This window comes from Nelumbo lutea, chromosome 2 (genome assembly GCF_056320005.1).
Source record: "Nelumbo lutea isolate HS-2025 chromosome 2, American lotus-T2T, whole genome shotgun sequence".
Taxonomy (NCBI): domain Eukaryota; kingdom Viridiplantae; phylum Streptophyta; class Magnoliopsida; order Proteales; family Nelumbonaceae; genus Nelumbo; species Nelumbo lutea.
The window spans coordinates 47,724,077-47,735,843 of record NC_142685.1 but is presented as its reverse complement, the minus strand read 5'-3'; the positions used below and the strand labels follow the sequence as shown (position 1 = coordinate 47,735,843).

Here is an 11,767-nt window from a genome sequence, read left to right as displayed (position 1 = left end):
GGGGTTTCGTCTTTTAATACTACCCTCTAAAGTATGTGTCTAAATCATTCTTCACACAAAGTTTTCGAAAAAAGTTAAAATACTACCCTCTAAAGAAAGCGTGGTTCTCATCAGTCCTCAAAAGCTAAAGTCGAAGGGTCATTTTCTGATTCGGGCCTAGAGTAGAGTTAAAAGTTACTAACGAACCTTACTAAGGGTATTTCTGTCATATCGGCAAAATTATGAAACAGACCGATCTAGCGGCTAGAGAGTAGAGAGATCCTGCTATTTAGAAGGGGGCTTCTTCGCTTCGATCGTGTCATCCAAATTCTAAACTAACGAGTATCTCCCCCTCTCCAAGTGCAGAAATGGCGGGGCCAACGGCCCTAGTCTGTTGAAATTAAATACCACCGGAGCCCTAATTTTCGAATCTCACTCAGTTCATCTAACACATCTCCAGGAGTTTTCCGCCATGGCTTTTCGTCGATTCGCTTCTCTGTTTCTTCTGTCCTATCTGTTCCTCTTTGGCTCTCTATTTTCTTATTGTTCAGCTGCCAGGGTTTCATCTTCTGCTTCTGGTAAAGTATCGCTGGCTCTGTACTACGAAACCCTGTGTCCTTACTGCTCGAGTTTCATAGTTAAACATCTGGCCAATGTCTTCGAGAAAGGACTTATCAAGATCGTCGACCTCAAGCTCGTCCCTTACGGAAATGCTAAAGTCGGATCCAATAACACCATCACCTGCCAGGTTTCCTTCTCCTTCGCTTCTTCATTTTAATCGCCCTGAGAAATGTGATTGATGTTTGAAGGGGTCAAGAGGTATTGCAGTTAATCTTAAAGGTGATTTTGGTCATTTAAATTCGATAATAGCGACACGAGGCCTTTTTTTTATTCGTTTGGGCGTGCGAATGTGATCTGGATGAAATCCGCGGGTACAAGGCCCGTAGGAAGAAGCTTAATAATAATTAAACTGGCAAAGCAGTTAAAGCATATTTTTTTTTTATCAAAATTATTAGAATTTGGTTTTTTCAGTATCGATTATGCGCTATTAAATCAGTGGAGTGACCATAGCCCTCTCCATCGGAAAGGATGGATTCTGGTTACTGTTTACAAGTATAGCTGGAGAGGATTCAACTTTCAAATTCAAGCTTGCGCGGTTGCGCTGAAAGGTCCAAAGCTATGTCGCTTGAGGACTTGAAGCCTTGAATTACACATGTGTTAGACATTTTTTCTCTCTAACTTGCATTTTCGCCTTTCGGGAACAAAATGGTTATTCATTCTTCTTGACGAATAAAAATAAATAAATAAACAAAAACCTGATGGACTTCGTTGTCTTTAATCATTAATTTTATTTACTTTTCACAGCATGGCTCATACGAATGCTTACTGAACACCGTCGAAGCCTGTGCGATCAATGTCTGGCCGGATCTGGTAAGACCACCCACAACCCCCGCCGAATTTCTTTTAATAAATTATTAATTTGTTGTTACATGGCCATGCATTACACTTCTTCTCATTGCATCTCTTCCTACCGAAAAAAAAAGACGTGCTTCTCTGGATATGAGTAGTTAATTTTACATAGTACATGCAGAGGAGGGGCCAGGGTCTCCCAATTTTTGAAAAAAAAAAAACCCCTTTATATGTGGATCTATACAGACTACTCATACTATGTGAGGAATATTTCAAGAAATCCTGAATCCAGAAATCATGCTCCATCTTCCCTGCACGAGTTCAGATAGATAGCCTAAATGTACAATGTTCCTGAAGAATGTGGTTTCAGTTCTCTGATTCTAATGTGGGTGCACGCTACCATAGCGTCCAAACATTCTGTAATACTTGCGGCACGTGTTTAGCCTAATTTCATGGCATTCGGGCAATCCTAGGCTTCTAATATTTAATGTCATTCTTACCTCCATGACTTACGGGATAGTGTGGTACTTCAACGAAAAGATTCTTCAGCAATCAGCAGTGTGGTTAGAATCGGTTTTCCAATGCTTAGTTCCAAAGTCATGTCAATTTCTTTAGTTCACAAGGCATGCCTAGTTCAACAGATGACTGAACATTTAATTGTCATCATCCACATGTACAGCATCCATATCATCAATGACTATATATCTCAGTAATATGGGGCTGGACACTTTTCATCGGACGTTTCGGTTTTTTTTAGTAATGTAACTACCCGGCTGTAATCTCTATATAGAATTACCTTGTATTTAGATAGCTGGATGTACAAACATTTGTGTCCTGTCTACATGTAGCATATAGAGTGGTTTCTTGATTCTGTATGAATGAAACCCTTGCTTAATCTATTTACGAATTACTTTTAGAAAACATGGCAACCTATATCTTCACATAAGAATGGAATATTCCTCAATCATTGTCTGTTATTTTTTTAAGTTTTTTGATGAGTAACTTGAGAACTTTTGTTAATAAAGTGAAGGGTAAAAGTAGATGATAGGACCAAAAAAAGAGAAAGGCCTACCTCAAGACCACAATGCCCCCTAATGTAGAGCTACAACTTGGGCAGGCCCAAGATGAACTTTTGCACTGGTTGGACTTGGATTTTCACGCTCTGAACTGGGCCAGAGCCTAAAGAATCAGGCTTTGTCTCAATTTGACTTGGGCTTGATTAGGATCCCACGGAATCAAAACCTAGCCAAACGGAAGCCCTGCTTACTATAGTATATCTACCCCATAATACATGTACATTGTGTATATATGCTACATTTATTTGTGTATACCATACACTAATATGTATACTCTGGAGGTTACAACACATATATGGTCAATCCGGGCCCACACTCAAATAAAAAGATGTACAAACAATAAACATATATTATGCATGCTATGCCATTTATCTTTTATTTTTGGTAAAACCATATTTATATACATATGTATGTATACTTATTATCTACTGACATTTGCATGTAATTTTCTTTTATTCTATATTTAATTTGGGCTATAAAACCCAAATGAAAGCTAAGTGCAAAACAGAATCAAGAAGATCTTCAAACCCAACCAACCTGCCCAGGGCCAGCCTGATTTGTATCAGAATTTGCTTGGGCTAGTCAACTCAGATGTTGAGCCTGGTCTGGGCCTAAACCCAATCCAATAGGCCTAAGATGCATCTCTGAGTTATGAACATAACATAAAAAACATCCACAAGATATCAAAACTATCCTGGGATGCACTACCCTGATACATCAAAGTCCTTCCTACTTCTCTCCTTGCCATACTGTCAGCTTTAGAGTAGGTTGACCTTGGTCTCTGCCTGTCTGGTGAAACAAGATGCTCACATTAGAAGCCAGTGATCTGGATTCCTTGATGTTGTGTCACAGTAGCCATGAGATGAATTATTTCTGTTTTACTTTTTGTATGGCACACAATGTTAAAACGCTACTATGGTTATGGGCCTAATCATATTTATTTATTATTTTTATTATTTGCACAAAGTAGCTGTAGCTGCCCTCAGACTCAAGCCCATGTTCTCGCATTTGCCATGCCTGGGTTTTCCCATTACACCAAGCAATGACTCCCTAAAACATTACTTTGTGTTCGATGGGTAAAAGAATTTAGAGGTAACGTACCACAAACTTTTACAATGAACCTGCTATTCGACAATGACCTAAGAGTCCTAGTACTGATAACAACCAGATTTGTTAGACATGGTACAAGAAGCTCTTTGCATGCTTTTGTTTGCTAAAATAATGCTTTTGCCTAAATTATAACAATTTTCACCTATACTGGAACACCAAGGCAGTTGGCAGAATGTAAACCAAGAAAAATGCATCTAGTTAAATAGTTGTTTGTTTAACAGTTTTGAGAAAACATCTTAATTGATATGGTGCACTCCAAAGTCTAAACAGAAACAAGCACAATAATGTTTAGTGACTTGTATGAGTCGTGTTTCCCTAACTCTGAAATGGTGGAAGTGCAACTTTTCTTTGTGCTGACTTCACAGATTTCAGCAGCAAGAGTTACTTACATGCAACATCCGAGGTAAATTAACAATATGCTATTATCCATCAAATTAATTAAACTAAAGCTTTCTGTGATATCTTGGTCATAGATTGAGTTTCCAATTGCTATTTACAGATCTGTTTTTATGTTTGTGTTTGCTGAAGAAAGCATTCTCAACTGTTCAAATTGGGTTAAATCTATTTGAGGGAATATGTGCGTTTTCACTTTTGAGACAGCTGTTCTTTGGTTTCTGATCATATTGCTAAATTGTTTCTTCTCAGAACTTAAAAGTTACCTATAATGCCAATAGTTTTTTCACTCTTTCTTCCTGATTTCACCTTAAACATATCTCTATGATATTCTGATGCAGAATAAGCATTTCACATTCATTTATTGCATTGAGCATCTAGTCACACAGGGGAAGTACAATGAATGGGAATCCTGTTTTGGAAAAATGGGGCTGGATCCAAAACCTATTGCAGATTGCTATAATGATGGATATGGAAAAGAGGTTAGCTTTCTTCTTTAATCCTCTGTCTGCAGTACCTGTGCATGTATACCTTGAAGGATTGCATGTTGGTGCATATGGTCCAATTGTTTAGCATGTAGAGGGGAAACTTCCCTGTATTAATTTTATGAGGTATTAAAAGATTCAACAGAAAAAATCTTGGTGCAATTGATTGCTTGTGTTAAAATCCTGCAATAAGTATTTTAACTGTTTTGCATGTCTAATAGTTGTTAGTTATCAGTATCACAGTTTCTGTAAGGTCGAATTGAAAACCTCAAACCCCTCCTAGTCAAGCAGGATGAGCACATATGGTCATATATTCATGTTGAGTGAGTTACATATTTCCTCTAACAGGTTGAACTGCCCGTGTCCACTGTAACTACCAAAGAGAAATAATCTGAAAGGAAGCAAAAGCTAAGAAGAATATTTGTCTGTGATCAATTATTCCTGATTTATGGTTTTACTGATATTGAACCTATGTGAGGATAAAAAATTGAAATGCAATAAAGATTGAGTTATACTAAAATGGAAGTGAGATAAAAGAAATGTTTACAAATTCCCAAGAGACATCTTTTTCTAAAATTGGAAACAAGGACTGGGGAAGCATAAATGAAGAGTTCTGCATTGCCTATTTTTTACCAATTTTCCATAGATCTACACTATGGGAAATAATACAGTGGTTTGGAAGCAGATTTATGAATTGCTAATATAGCATTAGTCTATGACCTGTTTATTTGCACTATTCATATTGGTTGGGCCATGACACTGGAACTGGGCAAAGTTTCTTTGAGATATGGAAGGTGATGGCTAGTAAACAATCTATTTATATGGAAAATAATACAGTGGTTTTTGGAACTCCGAATGCCAGGAAAAACTAACCTACTCAACACTAGATGTGGTGGAATCTATAGCAAGTGCATAACTTGATGAATTGTTTTTCACTTTCAACCATACAAAAGCTTTTGCAGGTAAGCATAAATTTGTTGGGGTTGAGTGAGATAAAATCCGATGGCTTTTGTTGTATTACATCAGAAAGTATGCTACCTAGACATGGCTGGACAATGCATGAATATGTAATGTCATAGTGAAGTGCTGGAACCCATTTTGAACTATAAGTGTAAAATAAGTTGGAAAATCTGCTTAAGAATTAATCATTATGCATGCTTGTGTGTGTCAGACAGGTACAACTCCGCACCCCCTGAATATTTCCTTTGTCTCTTCAGAGACATCTGATAAAATTGGAATGGATATTTTCCTTTAGGCTGCTGGCTGTTGCAAGGCCATGGCTGTGCATTGTCAACTTATACTTGGATATCTTGTTCAAAAGCATCAGTTTGGAGTTTTAGCTTATTTATCTATTTATGTTTGTACTATGTAAATTCTTTCCTCTTATATGTTCCACCACGGCATGACATCAAGTTTATAATTGAATTGCAGCTTGAATTACGATATGCCGCAGAAACTGATGCTCTTCAGCCTCCTCATAAATATGTGCCTTGGGTGGTTGTGGATGGACAACCACTTTATGAGGTAAGTTCCCGGTAACCATGTAAATATGGTACGTGCTGCATTTTAATTTTTAACTCTGTACTCTTACCTGCTGATTTTTTTTTTTTTCATTTTTCTCCTCTGTTCTCAAGGCCATAAACAATTAAATTCCATTTAAAGAAGGAAAGTTGAGATGCAATTCAGACCGTGGAGAAAGTATCATGTAAACGACATTGTTTGTTTGGTTGTAGGATTATGAGAACTATATAACCTATGTATGCAAGGCATATAAAGGTTCTGCTGTTCCCAAGGCTTGCTTGGCACGGTCTCATGAGATCATTGTAATGGGGAAAGAAGGCCCGGCCCCTCGAGTTTGCGAGGCAGAAGATACAACAAAAAGAGCTTGGGCAGAAGTAGGCCCAGGGAGGCGCCAGATGGAAAGTACAGCATAAATAGTTATGTGGTTCCGCATCACCATTTAGTTGATCCGTCGTACTCAATAGTAAGAAGCTGCATGTATACAAATTACAAACTGCAGTATGTGGTGTTGAAGAATGGTGTGGTGGTATAGATTGTAGTGGCATTAGTAATATATTGCTTGGTCATGGTGTGTGAACAGAGTCAAAATGATCTTGCATTGACACGGTTAAAATAATGGCTTATTAAATTTATAGTTATGAAAAAATTACAATTGTCTGTTCCTTGAAAATTTGTTAGCTCTCGGATGCCTTATACTTCTCAAATTGCTTGACTGTTGTGATGAAAATGCCGAGATGTTCTCGCTTATTGATCTGTTTTTTCTACGCTTTCATTTTTGTTTGAAGCAACGAGGGGGTTGGTGCTTACATCATCACTTTCACTGTTGGTGGGCTCAGTGTCTTCAACGCCATGGCCGTGCTTACAGTGAGAACCCTCTGTTTTTTGCATCGTTCCTAGGCCCAATTCCAATGATTATTGGACACTTTACAAAGGGTTTAAATTTGCATATAGAAGTTTTACACTTATACAAATACATATAAAATACAAATATGTATTTGTATTTTATATGTATTTGCAAATATGTACAGTGTAAATACATATAAAATACAAATATGTACAGTGTAAATACATATAAAATAATACAAAATACAAGGTTTTACACTCTACATATTTGCATTTATACTCCTTCCAAACTGAGCTTTAGGGATTGCTTTTTTACTTCTCCCACCCTGCAACATTCTTCACTTTTAATGGGCCATAACATTCTGGAGTAACAGGTTTAAATTTTGCATGAAACCAATATTCCTTATGAAGAAGACAATGCTTCAAGGCTCTGTTTGTTTAATCTTCAAGCCTTCATAATTCTGTTGCACTTATCTTTAATTCATAGCTTACCTCAGTCCGTAGGTTGAACCATGCCAATTAGAGAGTTGTAATTTTAGTTGTTTCTTTCAGTTTATGTTTCTTACAAATTTAGTTGTTTAATCCATGTAAGAAGTTGGACCTAGAGAACAGTTTAACCACTGCTTCTATTTGGGTATTTCTTTTTATTGCTTTGTTCTAAGCTTCATAGTCCAAATAAAACAAAATCTGAACTTTTCAGAGGCTTTGTTAATAGACTAGCCTGCAACATGAAAAATAATCATGCCCCATATTGTTCATTTCATTCTTTGAGGAAACTCTACGTATAGAACTGTTACCATAGATGTTTAGTTGTTTACTTTTGCGAAAGTACTTTTATAAAAGTACTTTTACATGAAAACATTTTTACGAAAGCACTTTTATGAAAACATTTTTACAAAAGCACTTTTATGGAAGAACTTTTATGAAAGCACTTTTATGAAAGTACTTTTATAAAAGCACTTTCATGGAAGTACTTTTAGGAAAGCACTTTTGTGGAAGTACTTTTACGAAAGTACTTTTATAAATGAACTTTTATGGAAGTACTTTTGTGAAAGCACTTTTACAGAAGTACTTTTATGAAAACACTTATAAATGTACATTACTAAAGCACTTTTGCAAAAGTACTTTTATAAAAGCACTTCTATGGAAGTACTTTTATGAAAGCACTTTTACAAAAGTACTTTTATAAAAGCACTTTTAAGAAAGTACTTTTATGGAAGTACTTTTATTAAAAACACTTTTATGGAAGTACTTTTGCAAAAGCACTTTTACAAAAGCATTTTTACGAAATTTCTTTTATGAAAGTACTTTTACGACAGTACTTTATGGTGGTACTTTTATGAAAGCACTTTTATGGAAGCACTTTTAGAAAAGTACTTTTTTGAAAGCACTTTTACGAAAGTATAAAAGCATTTTTAGGAAAGAACTTTTATAAAAGTATTTTTGCGAAAGTACTTTTACAAAACATCTATGCCAATTGATAAACATCAACTATTGGAGACATAAGCTGGCGGTTTGTGAATATCGACACTTTTTTTTTTTTTGAATAATGAAAATGAGCAACATAGGACACTTGACAGTCTAAAAAGAATTCACTTTTAGAAAAAAAGTGTTGGTTCATAGTAATATTTTCTCATTCTACCTATTTTACCCATTCTTTTCCATTTTAAAATTTCATCTTGGGTAAGAATGAGAAAGAATGAGAATTGAACCAAACATGGCCTTATTTGATGAGTGCTCTACAGGTTAGCCTCAATTTGGAAGGAGCACAAATACAAATATCTAGAGTGAAGAAACTTGTATTTTGTATTATTTTGCATGTATTTGTACTATACATATTTGTATTTGCACTCTTTCCAAACAGAGACTTACGAACAATGAGATTGTGACTCAAAAAATCTCCTACACAATCATCTAAGAACAAATATCTCGACCTCAAAGCTATGACTCTTTCTTTCCGTCATGATTCCTAATTATGGAAGATGAATTATTTTTATTAAGATTTGTAATTTTAAATTTAGATGATTGCATCATTTATCCTTTTTGTAATTCATTCAACTTCTTGTAAATTAATCAAAAACCTTAGAAAATTCTTTTTGCTATGTAGTTATTACATTAAGAGATTGGTGTGGATCTATAAATATTCATAAGTTTGTGAGCAACCCTTGCAGTTGCAAACCACATGTAAGTAAAATCCTCTATCTTTTCTCACATTTGCATGGGTTAAAATTAGGGCTGCAAGTCGGGCTGGGTTAGGTCGAGTTGAGGCCAACCCTAGCCCAACTCTAAGTTCTAAACCCCAACCCTAATCCTAACTAAATACCTCCAACCCAACCCAACCTTCTTAATCTTGAAGAACTTATTAATCTAATATCTTAACTCAACTTTTACTACGTATATTAATCTTATGTTTTATTAGTATTTGTTTGTTGATATTTTTATTGGTTATCTAAATACAAAATTTAGAAAAAAAGAAGTGTTTGAAATGACTATAGTTTAGTATGAGTTATGACTTATAATAGATCTTTTATAAGCAATAAGCTATTGGTGGCAAGCAACAGAGAGGAAATAAAGAATAAAATATTCAAAAACATAAAATATGTTATTAAAGTTTTAGTATTTCCAATTAGGATTAAGTGAAGCTATTATCTTAAAAGAAATAAATGATAGTATGTGGTGGGGGCTATACAACTATCATGCATCTAAACAAATCAATGTATGATATAATTATATAATATATATAACATATATTTATATATGATATGTACTATAGATTCAGGTTGGTTGGGTCGGGTTGCTCGAGGTGTTAACCCTAACCCAACCCGAAGTAAAGTCGGGTTCATAAATTTCAACCCTAACCCTAACCCGAGCATCAACCTAACCCAGCCCAAGTTGCAACCTTATTAAAAATAGGCAATTAAGTTATCTAATTGATAAGTAATAGATAATTAACATGTGATAACCCTATTAACTTTCACTTGACATTTTATTTTATCTCTCACTGATCATTATAAATAAATTTTTAGTTTTTTCTTTAATATATATTGATGAAGGAAAATTTGGCCCGACCTCTTTATTATGAGACACGTGGCAGGAACGACAGCTCGGCAAATGGGGTCAAGCCTAGGCGGCAACAAGGGCACACTCCGCCGAATTAACCCACCTTGTAACAGCTCGGGGTAGACTTCGCCGAACTGACCGCCTTGTAATAGCTCGGGATAGACTTCACCGAACTGCCATCTTGTAACAGCTCAGGGTAGACTTCGCCGAACTGTCACCTTGTAACAGCTCGGGGTAGACTTCGCCGAACTGACTGCATTGTAACAGCTCGGGGTAGACTTCGCCGAACTGACCGCCTTGTAACAGTTCGGGATAGACTTCGCCGAAATGCCACCTTATAACAGCTCGGGGTAGACTTCGCCGAACTGCCACCTTGTAACAGCTCGGGGTAGACTTCGCCGAACTGCCACCTTGTAACAGCTTGGGACACACTTCGCCGAACTGACCCACCTTGTTACAGTTCAGGATACCTCCGAGCTCAAGACTGCCTCGCTCAGCACTTCACATCATCTTCTAGGCACCAAAGCCAAACAAGTCGTACCATGCCTGGCACCAGGGAATTCCGTGCCCGAGGGCGCCACGCCTGACTGACTTGGGATCTGACGTTTTGGCAGCAGCACTCTAAATGGCTACCTGCCACCGCCACTGATGTCGCCATTTCCAGTTAGACGGTTAGGCAGTGACGGTTAGGCAGTGATGGTTCTGTCTCAGCAGAAGGGACGACGGCCGAGTTGGCAAGCGCCAGAGTAATCATACCCGATCTGACAAGGGCCTCGGGATGAGTACGCGAAGCGACTATAAGAGCCCCCTGCCCCCCGATAAGAGAGGTATGCAAAAACTTTGCGCTATCTGGTATTACCTTGCTTTTGAAAGATTCTAACTTGAGCTTCAGAGCCTCTACACCGGGTTCCCCCCGGAGCTTTCCCATCTCTCCTGTCTCAGGGTCCTTGCTACCTCGTTCGAAAGCAAGGCAGCGGACAGCTAAGACCAGCCGGATCGCGCTCCATCATATATCATCCTTGTTTTTTATATTTAAAAATTGCCCGTGGGCTGATCTTATATATATATATATATATATATATATATATTAATATAAAATGGGAGATCACACCTTTCACTAAATGGAAGTAATTTAATTATTGATTATAATTAATTATCAATTATAATTACTCACTTCAAGAGATTGATGATTTGGATCAAAGAGAGCAAACAAGGAATTTGAATGCAAAAGGTAGAAGTTGAAGAGAAGTTATTAGAAGGGAGTGGGAGAAAATTATATTAAGGGAGGAAATCTATTGGAGACAAAGGTCTTGAGTGAGATGGTTGAAGGAGGGAGATAATAACTCAAAGTTCTTCCATAGCTATGCTTCAGGGAGAAGAAAAAAGAATTACATCTCAAAACTGAGGATGGGGCATAGAAAGGTAGAAGACAAGGAAGAAATTTCAATAGTCATCGTGTAGTTTTTCAAAGGGCTCTACTCAAAGGATGGTAGTAATATAACTCCTCTGAACAGAGAGGAAGGCCCAAGATTGTCTGAAGACAAAAATGTGTGGCTAGAAAGACTTTTTGAAGAACAAGAGATTAAAGAAGCAGTTTTTAAGATGGATGGTGATAGGGCTCCTAGACTGGATGGGTTCCCTATTCTTTTCTACCAACTTTGTTGGGATACAATCAAGTTTGATCTAGTGGAGGTATTTGCAGACTTCTACCTTTCAACCATTATGAACAAGGGTAACAACTCAACACTCATCACCCTAGTGCCAAAGAAAGAGAGATCCTTAGAAGTTAAGGATTTCAAACTTATCAGTTTGGTGGGAAGTTTATACAAAATAGTAGCAAAAGTTTTGGCGACTAGACTAAAGGAGGTGTTGAATGATCTAATTTCAAAC

General features: G+C 36.9%; 1 protein-coding gene across 1 annotated transcript; it reads left to right on the top strand.

Moving 5' to 3' along the window:
• The first annotated feature begins 145 nt into the window (after positions 1-145).
• On the top strand, positions 146-6,644 carry LOC148870446 (gamma-interferon-responsive lysosomal thiol protein-like). Its single transcript, XM_088971429.1, has 5 exons — positions 146-727; positions 1,345-1,410; positions 4,310-4,450; positions 5,885-5,977; positions 6,187-6,644. The coding sequence occupies exons 1-5, from the start codon at positions 452-454 to the stop codon at positions 6,385-6,387; spliced, it is 777 nt and encodes a 258-aa protein (XP_088827555.1). The 5' UTR covers positions 146-451; the 3' UTR covers positions 6,388-6,644.
• Positions 6,645-11,767: the final 5,123 nt, after the last annotated feature.

Excerpts from the sequence above, each read along its gene's own strand:
- LOC148870446 (XM_088971429.1), top strand. The coding sequence starts at position 452 with ATGGCTTTTCGTCGATTCGCTTCTCTGTTTCTTCTGTCCTATCTGTTC. Across the intron at positions 728-1,344 it reads ATAACACCATCACCTGCCAG|CATGGCTCATACGAATGCTT; the intron begins GTTTCCTTCTCC and ends TACTTTTCACAG. Across the intron at positions 1,411-4,309 it reads TCAATGTCTGGCCGGATCTG|AATAAGCATTTCACATTCAT; the intron begins GTAAGACCACCC and ends ATTCTGATGCAG.